This window comes from Canis aureus, chromosome 4 (assembly GCF_053574225.1).
Source record: "Canis aureus isolate CA01 chromosome 4, VMU_Caureus_v.1.0, whole genome shotgun sequence".
NCBI classification, from domain to species: Eukaryota; Metazoa; Chordata; class Mammalia; order Carnivora; family Canidae; genus Canis; species Canis aureus.
Window position 1 is genome coordinate 43,591,569 of NC_135614.1, and position 14,051 is coordinate 43,605,619.

Sequence of the window (14,051 nt, forward strand, 5' to 3'; positions counted from 1 at the left end):
TTACTTGTGTTGCTTCATGTCTTTCTTCCCATAACAAGAACAAACGTTCGTTACCTTAACAAATGAGAAAATATGGACAAGGAAGCAAAAAAAGGTGGGGGGAGATGATGGGGGGAAAAAGAAGAAGAAAGAAACTTCTATCCATTTCAAGATGATCATGAACCTTATCGAATATCTTTCCAAGTCCTCTTTCTTCTCCTTTCCTCCTCTCTGTCCCTCTTTCTGTTTTGCTTTCTTTCTTTTTCTCACTGGCCCTCTTGATCTGCTCCCCCTCCTTTCTCCTTGTGGGTATTTTGCTCCTTACATTTAAAAACCCCGAGCATCTATTTGTATAAACCGGATCGGGTATTTGACATGTGAATTTGTGACGGGCTCCCCACCTCCTCCCTTCCCGGCGCATCGTTGGCATCTTTCAGGTAGATCTACAGGATCTAGCTCATCCCTCTTATCAGCTACACACTGTCCTGGGACCATTGTGTGCCATGCTTATTCACTCAGTGTTTTGCTCACCAACATGCAAGTTGCTCCATCACTTCACTGGTACGAACCTCCCTGAGGTGGGTATTCTTGCACATACATCTGCACATGCCCAGCTTCAAAAATAAAATTCCCAGGAGAGAAATTCCTAGGTGAAAAGAGATGTGCACTAGACATTTCCATGCACACACTCAAAATCATAACTCGAAGAAGATCTCTTCACCTGTTCTCCCACGGAGAATGCGAGACAAGGGCACCTGTTCCCTCCTGTGAGCAGCGCGACAGCTCTAGCATGGGTCATGCGTGCGTGGTGGAGAGCGCAGCACGTCCCTGCTTTCTTTCACATTTGTTTAATCATTAGAGAGACTGGGTACCTTTTCATACGTGTATTATCTGTCTGCATTTCTTCTTTGGTTAAAATTGATTTTCTACTGGGAAAGACTTTATCTTACTTTGTCAGGGATCTTCCTATATGAAGCTTGGACACGTATGCTGTACTGTTTCCCTCCATTTGTCTTTTTTGCGCTTTGATGGTGTCTGTGCCATTTAGGCACATCTCATTTGCAGAGTCGACTTTGTAAGCTGTTCTTCTATAGTTTCTGTGTCAGCTGTCATGCAAAGCTGCGGCTCTGTACGAGCTGTGTTCTGGGGACTCAGCTTGTGCTCTAAAGCAAGGGAGGGGATGGCACCACCCAATGTCATCATTGTGATTCTCAGTCTTATCATCACCACCCCCTCCCCCTGGCTTGCAGCCTTTGTGAGGCTGCCTGACACTTGAGGAGGAAGAGTTGTCTCCTTATTTGGATTCCAGGGATTCCAGGACCCCATCCAGTGTCCTGCCCCTGCTCCTGGCTCTGCTTCCTTCACTCACTACATTCCTGCCCTCTTGAACCCCTTGCATCACCCTCTCTCATCTCCTGGTTTTGCACATATTTTACCTCTACCTGCAATGCTCATTCCTTCTTCCTTTCCTGAGGAGAAATCCTACTGGTCCTTAAAGATGTAATTCAGGGGCACCGGGTGGCTCAGTCAGTTAAGTGTCTACCTTAAGCTCAGGTCATGATCCCAGGGTCCTGGGATCGAGTTCTGCATCAGGCTCCCTGCTCAGTGAGGAGTCTGATTCTCCCTCTCCTTCCCGCTTATGCTCTCTGTTGATATCTCTGTCTCTCTCAAATAAATCAAATCTTAAAAAAAAAAAAAATCTAGCTCAGGTGTCATGGACTCCAGTGAGCCTGCCCCACTCCTCTCCTGTGTTAGGTGCCCTCTTTGTGCTAGTCAGAGCACGTGCCACAGGGAGCTGCGCTAAGGTGTTTGCTTGTCCGCCTCTCTGCCAGTCCTGGGGCCCCTTTAGGGTGGACCTGTGTATTGCTCACTATTAAATCCCCAAATCCCAATGGCACTGGCCACATAATAGCTGTTTAATAGACATTAGCCACTCCTCGAGTCCCCTTTCAATTTGGGAGCTTGGGAGCATAAGCATGGGAGAACTGAAGTAGTCCTTTAATTCTTGGCTCTAGTCCCACCTCTTCCATGCAGCCTTCCTGGACTGTCCAACACACAGCAAGCTCTCTTCTAAGACCTTCTGTTGGTGTTGGTGGCCATGTGATTAATGAAGAGCCAGACTGTAGGGCGTAATAAATGCAGCATCCAGCCAGAGTGCTGCGCACAGGGTTGAATGCTTGGTGGATAACCAGTCCTCCTTCATTCATCCCTTCCTTGCCCCCTCTCTCCAGCTCTCATTTCTTCTCAGAGGAAGAGAACCAAAAGAGGGGTAAGAAGTCACCTGTGTAAGCTGACCAGGACGTCTTCCTCTTGACCTAGGCCTCTGGAATGTCCTTTCCTGTAAGCTCCTGGCCTGCCACCAGGAACTCACCACACTTGACAGTCACAGTGCCGAGCTGGCAAAGTCTCTGTGTTGTCACAGCCCTGCAGACATTCTGTTCACTGCTATTTCCACTAGACCCCAGGCTGAAGAGGAATGGAGATTTGAGTGCTGTGGCCTCGATTCTATGCCACCCGCACTTCCCCCAGCCCGGCTGGGGTCTCTGGGCCCCTTCCCACCCCATGACTTGCCTAGTCTGTACCCATGGCAGGCCTGCTGGGGAAGGGGCAGGGCCTGGGGAGCAGAAGTGCCATATCAGTATGGAGAGTGGACTTGCAGTGTCAGTTGAGGCAAACTTGGTGGCAGTAGGATCTAGAGGGACGAAAAATCCTGGTCAGGGCTTTACAACCTGCAAGTCAACTCTGCCTCTGCCCCAGCTCCCTGGAGACATTTGTGAAGTCCTTTCTTGCCCCAGCTTCACATTTTCTGTCTGTGCAACAAGGGCTCAGCCTGTTCTGAGTTATCAAGGCTTTTACCGGCTGACACAGTGTCACTTCCCTCAGCCACCACCACTGGCTTCTGCTGCCAGAAGCCTGGCTCCTGCAGAGAAGGATTCCCCAGGAAAGGATCTGAGGGGTTGCTAAGGAGGCCTGCATTTCACTCCCTGGCTTTCCTGATTTTGCTCTTGTGGTGAGTCCTGGGCTCCCATCACTAGGCACAGTGGGCAAGAGGTTCAGCCACAGCAGCAGCAGCTCTGCATCATTTGGATTCTGGCTGTGTGTCCTGGATCAAGTTGCAGTCTCTCCAAGCCTCAGTTTTCTCACCTCTAAAGTGGAGATAATACAATTGGTGGCACTGGGTCATTTTGAGGATTAAATGCCATAAAGGAGGACAAAGCCCTAACACTGCACCAAACACATAGTAAACCTGCAATGAGTGTTACTATTATTGTCATCGTGACTGTTGTTGTTTCCATCTGACCTCCGTGACTCCAGGCAAAGTGAGCCCCTGCTAGAGTCTTAGTGGGCAGCTTTGCAGCTTCACATGGCATGTGCAAGGGGCCAGGGGACGCTGGCTTGAGCCCTCTGCATGCATGCCCCAGGGGGAAACTCCATCTAGAGCCTCCCGTTGCTATGCACAAGTGCATTGTGCCAGCAGCTCAGGGAATCACAATGTACACACACGGGTTGCTCTAAGCATAAAAGAGCTCCCACCTGCAGAACACTTGGCCTGGTGCCTGTCCACAGCCCTCAGTGAATCGTAGCCAACAGTCCCATTGTCATTGCTGCTAGGCATAGCCATGCCCGAGGGGCAGCACTCAGACGCCCTGGGCATGCACTGGCTGCAGACACCAGGCAAGTGGTTCAACCACTCTGATCCTCAGTTTTCTCCTCTGCATGATGGGACCAGGACCACTCCCTTCACAGGATTGTTAGGGGGATTACATAGCACAGCTCTAAGGGTTGCTTGAGCTATAAAGACTGGGACATGACAGTCCCTATTTGGGGTTCAATATAGACAGGTTCCTTCATGCACCTACACCATCCCTGCAAGTGTCCCTCTTTACACTGGGGACCTTTGTCCCTGAGGTGGGTATTCTTGCACATACAGGACGTCAGTGGGGAGGAAGACAAAAGCTTTGATACCCATTCTTTCTCTGCCTCCCTTCCCAAAAGCCCTTGGCTCCAGGCTGTATTTGGCTCCATGGTTAATTGACCAGCAGCTAAAAGACAGGAAAACTCACAAGGAAGGGACACATATGTGTTTTTTAGACTTTTTAATTAAAAAGAAAATAAGAACACAAAAACACTTCCCAGGATGTGCTGGGATGACACATCACAGGCATGTAAAGTACATATAAAAACAAGAAAAAAGTCTTGGGAGCTGTAGGCATGGTGCCCTGTGCAGAGGCACCATGTTCCCCTCCTTTGAGGCATTGTTTTCTTCCACACTCCCCTCTCCCAGACTATAAAAAAGGAAGTGCTCATTCAGCCTTGTTTCTCTTGGAAGACTCAGCCACTTTCAGCTCACTGGTCCATGACGTGCACACAGGAAGCTGGGCTTTACAAGATTTTGCGGATGGACAGTGCTGGGGTAGGGGTACGCAGTGTAGCACTCCTCTCCCAGCCCTGCTCACAGTCTCTGGGACTGGGAAATGTCCCTCTGTGGGGAGAGGTGGGACCCACTATCCTTCAGGGGCATGAGCCTGGGCTTCCCTCCTTGAGTGTCAGCAAAAGAAATGTCTGCAAGTAAATTGGGAGCCACAGAATAAGGACTTGGACCAGGATAAGATGTGCCTGGGGCTAGGGCTAAATTTTGATGGACAACCAGAAGGTAGAGGATTGGCGTGCCATAACCAGCTTTCATACTGACCTTTCTTAGCTGCTTGACCAATTGCCCCATCCCCGCCTCTGTTGGCCCAAACTTTGGGGGGTCAGATAGACCTAGACTTGATTCATGGCTCTGCCACTTACTAGTTTGTGAGATCCTGGGAAAGTTACCTAACTTCTTGGAGCCTCAGTTTCCTCCTCTGTTAAATGAAGAGGTTCATTGGAACCTCACAGTGTGACTGTAAATAGTAAGGATGATTATGTCTCTGAAGAGGACATAATCTAGGACAGCACCTGGCACAGGGTATAAATGGCCACCACGATTACTGCTATCAGGCCTCAGTATTTCCACTGCAGAGCTGATGAGTGTGTGCGTGGACGTATGTGAGATAAACAGAAGGTTTATACAATGCCCTAGAAAAAAGATGAGTTCCTCTGAGCTTCCTGTGTATATCTGGGCAGGTCGGAGGCCTTGGATCCCAATGGTACCTGCTTGGGAGGTCTCAAGTGCTTTACTCCTCTGCATGTCCGTCTGGTTCGGGAGCTGAGCTAGACATCAGTGCCCTCCCTGGGGTAGAGGACACTGTTTGTGTTGATGCTGTTGTAGAAATGAGGGCTGAACTGGTTGAGGACAGAGCCCCCGTAGCTGAGAGTGTTGGCGGGCATGGGGTTGGCCCATTCGCCCCCACCCCCATGGCTGCTGAGGTTGGTGAGTGGGGTGTAGGAGCTGAAGTTCAGCAAGTTCTGCCCCGTTTTGTCAGTGGGCTCAGGGCTCAGTCCTGGTGTTGCCACAGGGCGGCTCACTGGGCTCGACCCGCTCACATAGGAGGTCATGGAGGAGAGGAAGCTGTTGAGGCATGGGGTGCCGGGTGGGGGAGGCGAGGACTGCTTCTCGGGGGGGCTGGCGGTCCCTGGGGAGGCACTGTCCAAGATGTCCTGGGCCTCCGTCGTCCTGGGGCTGCCCGCCAGGAGGCTGCTCTCTGTCTTCTCGGAGGCCAGGGATCCCGCGCTGGAGGAAACATCCGATTTCCTCTTCCTCTTCCTGCGGAAATTTCCATTATCGAACATCTTCTCGCAGTTGGGGTCCAAGGTCCAGTAATTCCCTTTGCCTGGTGCAAAAGTGGGAGGAGTAAGAGGAGAGATGGACAAAATGCTTTGCTCCTGTTTCTCTGTGTTGTCATAAACTGAACACCAAGGAAATACACGCAGAAGACAGAGGGCAGGGGGAGAGAAACAGGAATCACACACACCATCCACACCCCACCTGGCACGGATCCTTATTTCAGCCCCCACCTCACGACTGGGCGCCCTGGGGCATAGAGGCATAAGCCATGAAAGTATTCATACTGCAGCCTCTAGAAGAAGCTCGGGTACTGGGGGAATGGAGACGGAGGGCCTGCTTCCATGGCTGACGTGAAAGGACACTCAGGAAACACTGCAGGGCTCCCTGAAAATTTGGGGCAAGGAGTCCAAGGATGGACTTGAGTCCTGGCTTTGCTCTGAGCTAGCCTCAGTTTCCTAGTCTGAAACGTGGGCCAGTTGTACTGGTCCTTTCATCCTCAGACTGACCGTGACAAAGGGCTAATGCTAGATATGTAGGTGGGCTTTGTCACCATGAGGTGCCATTCGGAGGTAAGGCCTGAGCTCGGCGGTGGGTGACGCCAGTCATTGGACTGGACACTTGCCCTTCCCTGGAGGATCCAGTAGCCCTGGCCCTGCTAGCCTCCTAGTGGGCAGAGGTGGGGCTCTGAGCCATACCCTGGCTTCCCATGGGGGAACAAGAATGGACTTTAATTCTGGGAAATGCATTACTGAGTATTTAATATATTACTTTCCGTATGTCCCTGCATTTTATAAAAATCATCGTTAAAAAGGAAGAGTTCACAGTCTTTGGTATTAGAGAGACCTCCGCTCAGACACGGGCTCCGTGGCTATCCCTCCATTCTGTGTCACCGTGGGCGGGCTGCTTCACCTCTGAGTGATACTCCCTTCATCAGGACAATGGGTTTAGTAAGAGCTACCTGCAAGGAGGAGTTAAAGATTATGTAACTACAGCAGGCAGCACAATGTGGCCCTTCGTGCGTGTTTAACAAAGTCAGATCTCTCCCCAGAAGGCTGAGGGTGTACTTGAGCTTTGCCTAGTCCTACTCACCCTGAGGACTTGGTATGAGCCGGGTACTGGGGACTCAATGTGATCCTAACAATTACTGTAGACGATTGGGCACTTCTTAGCACCCAAACCCCTGTGTGCATTCACGCATGACCCCCATCACAGGCCTGCGAAGGAGCCAGTCTTACCATCCCTATTTTTCAGGTGGGAAAACTGAGGCTCAGAAATCTAAAATGCCTGAAGTTGCTGACTGCTCAGTAATTCAGCCAGGATCAAAACCTGAATCTGGTATGGGCAGCCCGGGTGGCTCAGCGGTTTAGCGCTGCCTTCAGCCCAGGGCCTGATCCTGGAGACCCGGGATCGAGTCCCACGTCGGGCTCCCTGCGTGGAGGCTGTTTCTCCCTCTGCCTGTGGCTCTGCCTCTCTCTCTCTCTCTTTCTGTGTTTCTCTCATGAATAAATAAATAAAATCTTTGGAAAAAAAAACAAAACCTGAACCAGCCTCCAGGGCTCTATCTCACAGCCTCCTTCACCGCTGACAACCCTCAGGCCCCTGTCTCGGGGGCCACAGCCACATCAGAGCTTTCGGAATGGGGTGCTGGGAGGGAATGACGTGAGCCTTCCCTGGGGGCGTCAGAGGCTGCTCCCCCGAAGCCCCCCTGCCCGCACCCGCACCCCCTTACCCGGGTCGTCCTCATCGCGGGGCACCTTCTTGAAGCAGTCATTGAGAGACAGGTTGTGGCGGATGGAGTTTTGCCAGCCGGCCTTGCTCTTATTGTAGAAGGGGAAGTTGTCGGCCACGTACTGGTAGATCTGGCTGAGGGTGAGGCGCTTGTCGGGCGCCCCGTGGATGGCCATGGCAATGAGAGCCGAGTAGGAATAGGGGGGCCGCACCAGCTTCATCAGCTCCTCCTGCGAGGGAATGGGCAGCCAGCCCAGGTCGCCGCCCCCCAGCCCAGACACGCCGGGCAGCAGCTGCCTCTGCACACCGTAGGCCTGGGGCAGGAAGGGGCTGGCGTTGGCGCCGGGCAGGTAGGGTGGCGGAGTCATGGCAGGCCCGTTGAGCCACAGGTAGGGGTTGGGGGGGGCCCCGTACTCGCCGCCCCCCTCGAGGGAGGGGGGCCGCTGAGGGCTGGGCACGCCCTGGGGGTGGAAGAAGTTCTCATAGTAAAGGCTCATCTCGGGGGGCTCCTGGCCGATGCTGGGGAACTGGGGGCTGCAGCGAGGTGGGGAGGGCGCCGGGAGGTCGAAGGCGCTCATGCTGGGGCTGGGCTCGGCCGGAGCCACCTGCCTGGCACCTGCCCGGGGAGCTGTCCCTGACAGGTGCTCTGCTGGCCGGCCTCCCACTTATAGCCCTGTGGGCCTGGCCTGCGGGCCCCACCCCGGGGCGGCCACCTGCCGCAGGCCCGCCCCTGCCCCCGCAGCCCTGCGAGCCCCAGGAGGGGGCCTCCGGGCCTGGCCCACTGCGCCTGCTCAGACCGGGGCGGAGCTGATGCCCACAGTGCCCGGGGCGCCCCTCTTCCCTCTCCCTGTCTTGCCAGTTCCTTTCCGGTTTCCCCCTTTTCTCCCCTGTCTTTCTCCTCACTTGGTACCCCCCTCATTCTCTCTCCCTCCCGATCTCTCCTTCTCCCACCCTGGCCCTCCCCTCTGCAGCTCCTTCTCTTGCTTGCCTTCTTGCTGTCACATTCCCTTTTCCTGTTCTTCCTCTGCCTTCCCCTGACTGTTTCTTTTCTAAGCACTGTTCTGGCCACCTCTCCCTCCCTCCCTCCCTTCCTTCCCTCTCTCTCTCCCTCTGAGTTTGTTTCTGTCTCCTCCTACTTTGTCTCCTCATGCTCACCTCCTGTCTGTTTGCTTCTCCCCCACTCCCTTTGTCTCCTGTCTCCACCTCTCATTTCCTCTGTGTCTCATTCCCTCTGCGTCGTCCCTCATTCAACTTCTCAATTCCCTCTCCTTGCCCATCCTGACCCCCTCATTCTCTGCCCTCTCACCCAGGCTGGATGTGCACTTTATCGGAATCCACATCTTTGGGTCGTCTGAAGTGAAGACAGACTTTCTGGAGTTTCCAGGAAAGAACCTGGCTCTGGAGAATCAGAAGAGCAGAGAGGAACCTGGCCTATGGCCAGGTTGCAAAAGGCCAGCCAGTTGGTATAGGCACCCTCTGTGCGCACACACACAGACACACACACACACACACAGACACACACACACACTGCAGGCAGGCTGACAAGGGCCATGGACAGGCCTGGGGATTCTCCTGGAGGAGCAGCGGGGCCCATCAAGATAGTGACAGAAGGAAGAGAATGTGAATGGGCTTCAGGGAAAAATGAGAGACAACTTGCACTCTGCAACTTTCTTTCTGGCCCCCAGGCCTCTATCTCATCAAAGCTCTTTCGTGTTTCAGCTTGTCGGGGCCGGGAGCTGAGGCCTGCAGGAGAGCCCTCAACTCCTCAACTGGCCATTCCCCTCACACCTTCTCTGCCTCCGGCTCTAGAAGCAGGAACGCCAGTTCCCCACTTCTCCGTGCTTATGGCCAGTCCCTCTCCTCTCTGGGCTCTGTTCCTCCTGAAGTTTGGAGATGACTTGCCCCAACCTCCCTTCATCCCAGGCAGGCCCTCAGCATGGGGGGTAGGGGGTGGACCCCTTCTCAGAGGGTGGGCAGCTATCCCTGAGCAGGCTTTAGTACCAGCCTGAGTACTTCTCTCCCTCAGATCAGCAGATTGGAAGAAAGTTGCAGCCAGCTTCTGTGGCCACCACCTGCCTCCTACCCTCCTGCCTCTACTTCCTTCTCCCCATTCAACTTCCTCTCACTCCTTCTAGACTGCATGGGTCCTTGGGGTGGAAGAAGGAGGTGGCTTACTGTGCCTGCTGGAGGGGCTGCCCCCTCAGGGAACCACCCCTGCCGGGCTGTCTGCTCTCCTCTACAGCTGGGTCAGGAGACAGGCTGCAGGAAGCCTGAGTGCCGTGGAACGCATCCCATCTGCAGTGCATCGGTGCCCAGAGGATGAGTTCAGGAAACTGGGTGGGAGGGGTCCTTCCAGGTCCCGAGAAACCACCTGGCCCCATCAGGAAACAGTGAATGAAGTGACTTCAAAAGGGCCAGACTGCCCAGGTGAGGCATGGGGTAGGCACACTCTGTACTTTCTTTCAGAAGAGAAACACAAAAGAGGTCCCATCTTCGTTTAAAGTTTCTCTGCCAGGCCTGGCTTGCTGAGAGCAGGACCGTGACTTTTCAAGAAACAGTTACATTAGAGACACCAATATAGACCCCAGGCCTGACAAGCGAACCTGGTAACTCCACTTCTGATAATTCATCCTACAGAATTAAATGAATTATCCTCGGAGGTATTCACCACAGTGTTATTCATAGCTACAACAAACTGGAACTAACCCGAATGTCCAACAATAGGGGAGTAGGTAAATAAATTGGGTATCATCCCAATGAAGAAATCTTATGAATCTATAAAAAAAAACAGATTGTAGAATATTTAGTGATATGCAAAGATATTGTTCTAATAGCATTATTTAATGGAATAGGCTGTAAAATGCCATTTTATGGTAAAAATTTATCTTCATACATGTATTTATAATATAAACACCAAACTGCAAATTATTATTTCTGGATGGAGAATTGGATGTGATTTTTGTTGTTGTTTTTCAGTTTCTGATTTAAATTAGTAAAGTCAAGCACACAGGTGATTTACTTTGGGATTTAAGGTAGAGGCCAGCAAGAGGCAATATAGTGGAGTTAGAACAGACATGGGCTCCGAGACCAGGAGGACCTGGGTCTGAATCCCAGCTTAAGTGCTAACTGTGCAAATCTTGACAAGTGATTTGATTTATCTCAGCCTGTTTTCTCTAGTGAAAATGGGAATGATCCCACTTAACCCATGTGGTTGCTGTCACTGAGGTAATCAATGTAACCATTGTAAATCATTTCACATGGTGCATGGAGAAGCACTCAATAAATATTAGTCATCATACACTATGGTCAATATACATTTGATATGTATAATTCATCACCGAGTTCGCTCCCTTGTGGATCAGTTGTTCCCTTTCAGCAGCCTGTGGGCAGGGGCTGTGGGGCAAGCGAGGTCACAAAGAAGGAACCGGGGGAGGGATACTCAGTGCAGACACCAACTGTACAGCCAGGCCCTGCCATCTGTAGCTGAGGATGAGCTCCCTTCCCATCCCCTCTCCTGAACTCGTGCAGCCAGCTTCCCACCCTCCTGCCTCTACTTCCTTCTCCCCATTCAACTTCTCCAGACCCCATGTGTCCTTGAGGTGGAAGAAGAGGTTGCTTACTGTGCCAGCTGGAGGGGCTGCCTCCCAGGGAACGCCCCTGCCAGGCTGTCTGCTCTCCTCTACAGCTGGGTCAGGAGACAGGCTGCAGAAAGCCTGAGTGTCACATGACACTCGAATCACACGATAAGTTCACAGCCAACCTAGTCAGGAGCTCATCTCCCAAACCCCTCATCTATCCTTTGCCTATTGCTGGGGTCTCCTTCTATAGTGGCATTTTTTTTTTTTCTTTTTTTTTGAGGAAGCTCACCTGAGTTTCCCTGTTGTACCTGGGCCATGCTTCCTTCCCTTAGAGACCAGAGAAAGCCTGGCTTGTCTTAGTAGGCCTGGCCCACGTGCAGCCTATGAATCCTGTGGCTGCAGATCACAGCCTCTCATGCCCTCCCACACCTGGTCACAGGGGTAGGCCTGCCATTTGGGGTGATGTCTGGGAAAGAGGAAAGGCCTGCCCCTCCTCTGGTGTCGGGTATGTGCCCAGTGGTCAGCTGTATCCATTGCCGGGTCCAGAAGCCCAAGGCAGCTCAAGGCCTACAGAAAAGGTGAAAGTGGACAGGCCCTCTCTAGACCATGGCTGGCCAGGGCCTCCAACACTGGCCTGGACTTTCAGGGAGTAGAGTGAGGAAACAGGCTGTCATCTGGGCTTCCTTTCCTGCTCACGAGAGCTGCGTCTCAGATTACGTAGAGGCTTGCCTGGGGCCAGCCTCTCTGTGGCAAGTATGGGCTTTTAGGAAGTCTGGTCCAGGCGTCTGCCAGGCTGACTCTGATCTTGGTGCTCTCTTCTCTGCTTTTCGGCTTCTGGGTGAGCTTGAGGCTGGAGAAACAGATAAATACCGCCCTCTGGTGTCCATCGATTTAAAAGCAGGGAGCTAAGGGCAGGGATTCTGTGACCTTTTGGAGCAGAGGCCAAGGATTTCTGAGCCCCTCTAAGCGGGCAAGTTACCAAAAGGAACAGCAACTTTAAGAAGGAATTGAGAAAAAAACAAACAAACCAACCAATTTTCATTCCACTGTGATGGAAATAGTGGTAACTGGATCGTCAACGGGGCAAAATGTCTTAGAAGTCAACCAAACAGCAGCTGGACGAGACAGAGTTAGAATCCAACACCTCCGGTCATGTTTTCTGAGTGCCTTGCCATTGCTTAATCTCCGAGCCTCTCTGCTCGCTCCTCTGGACAATGAGGATAACCAGGTTTACCTCCCTCAGAGTGCTGTTGCAAGCACTGAAGGAGACAGTACAGGAAAGCCCTCTGAAATGGTGCTTGGCAGTAATTTCTTCCCTTATTCAGCAAATACCAATTGACTATCTCCAGAGTAGCATTTCAGGGGCGTGCGGGACACTGTCACAGCCACACAGTGCAGAGGTGCACATTCCTGATTTGCCATCTTTGTGCAGTGCATATAGTTTGATGTGCTTAATTTTTTAATTGGCTCTCCAAGCTTTTTTTTTCCTTAATGAATTTATTTTAAAGATAAATCCCATAATGACTTCTGGAAATGGATCATCAGTAATCAGTATAACTTTGCCAAAATTACGAGGAGAAAAATTAGTCTTTATCTAAAGTTGACACTGTGCTGAGTACAGCCTGATTTCTTACCTGTGTTCTCATTCAGTCCCCACGGTAATCATCCCCATTTTACAGATGAGCAAACTTGAGGCCGCACAGGCCTGAATCTGCTCGCTCTTTGTAAGAAGGTGAGACAAGCAAGTGTTAGGAGAGGGATGAAACGCTGGCCAAGGACTTTCTCCTTGGAGAAGGCAAAGGGATCAGAAAAGAATTGAAAAGGGAGAGATTTTCCTCACCATGAGTGTGGTAGGCAGAATAATGACCTCCGCATTATAAGATGTCACCCCAGATTCCCAGAATCTGGGAACTTTTTATCTTCCAAGGTAAAGGGGACTTTGCAGAAGTGATTGGGTTCAAGACCACAGGGAGTGATAAGCCTGCATTACCCAGGTGGGCCCAATGTCATCAGAGCTGTCCTTGCAAGAGGGAGGCGGAGGGAGATATGATAACAGAAGAGGAGATGTGACAAGGAAGCAGAGATTGGAGCAATGTGGCCATAAGCCAAGGAATGCTAAATGCCTTGTTGCTTTTAGAGGTTGGAAGAGGCAAGAAAATACACTGTCCCCTGGCATCTCTGGAAGCAACCAGCCCTACTGTCACCATGATTTTCACCCCCATAAGACTCGTTATGGATTTCTGACTTCAGGAACAGTAAGAGAATAAATTTCTATTGTTTTAAGCCACTAGATTTGTGATAACTTGTTGCACCAACAGGAAACCAATACAGTTGGATTCCACGTTATGTGAAGCTGTGACCCTGTCCACCGAAGATCCCTTCCCATGCCACCAGTGGCCTTTGTCCTATACCTAAGGAAACACAGTCTGCTCAACAAGGAGATTCCCCTTCCCCCTCTCCTTTCCTTCCTCCCTCTCCTCCTCCATCTCTGGGTGAAGAACACAGTTTGGGGGCAGTGGCTTTATGGGTTTGGTTACTTATTCATTTCATTCTGGGGCTTTTGTGGGTTGTGGTGGCCCTTCTGGGCCTCAGTTTCCTCATAAGCAAGTGGGAGGCAAAGCTGTGTGGTTTTCAAGGCCCTGCCCAGCAGGTCCCTCCTACGGAGCTTATTAAAAGGCATTCTCCTGAGCCCAGGCCCCAGAGATTCTGACCTGTGAGGCTCAGGTGGGGTCTGGGCAACCCGGCTCTGATGTGCACCCAGCTTAGAGAGCAAGTGATCTCAGGATCCAGCCCATGTGCCCACAGTCATTCCTTGGGAAGCTGCCACTCATTGCCTGTTCCTTGGAGCCCAAAGCATCAAGTCCTTGCTCTAGCACTTCCAAACTCTGTGATCCAGGACAAGTGCCTGTGCCTCTCTGGGCCTGATTCCTTACCTATAAATTGGGACTAGTAATAATCTATATACTTCAGAGAGTGTGAAGTTTCAAAAATTATTAAGTGCGAATCACTAAGAACAGTGCCTGGCACATAGCAGGTGCTCATGCATGTTGCCT

The 14,051-nt window shown here is 51.7% G+C and overlaps 1 protein-coding gene across 1 annotated transcript; it reads right to left on the minus strand.

The window, feature by feature from the left end:
* Positions 1–4,061: 4,061 nt before the first annotated feature.
* Positions 4,062–8,053, minus strand: FOXI1 (forkhead box I1). Its single transcript, XM_077895572.1, has 2 exons — positions 7,422–8,053; positions 4,062–5,738 (listed from the first exon to the last, which is right to left on the minus strand). Exons 1-2 carry the CDS (start codon positions 7,996–7,998, stop codon positions 5,179–5,181), a joined length of 1,137 nt encoding a protein of 378 aa, XP_077751698.1. The 5' UTR covers positions 7,999–8,053; the 3' UTR covers positions 4,062–5,178.
* Positions 8,054–14,051: the final 5,998 nt, after the last annotated feature.

Coding starts and splice junctions, on each gene's coding strand:
- FOXI1 (XM_077895572.1), bottom strand. CDS start 7,998: ATGAGCGCCTTCGACCTCCCGGCGCCCTCCCCACCTCGCTGCAGCCCC. Junction 5,739..7,421: donor CCGCGATGAGGACGACCCGG/GTAAGGGGGTGC, acceptor CTTTTGCACCAG/GCAAAGGGAATTACTGGACC.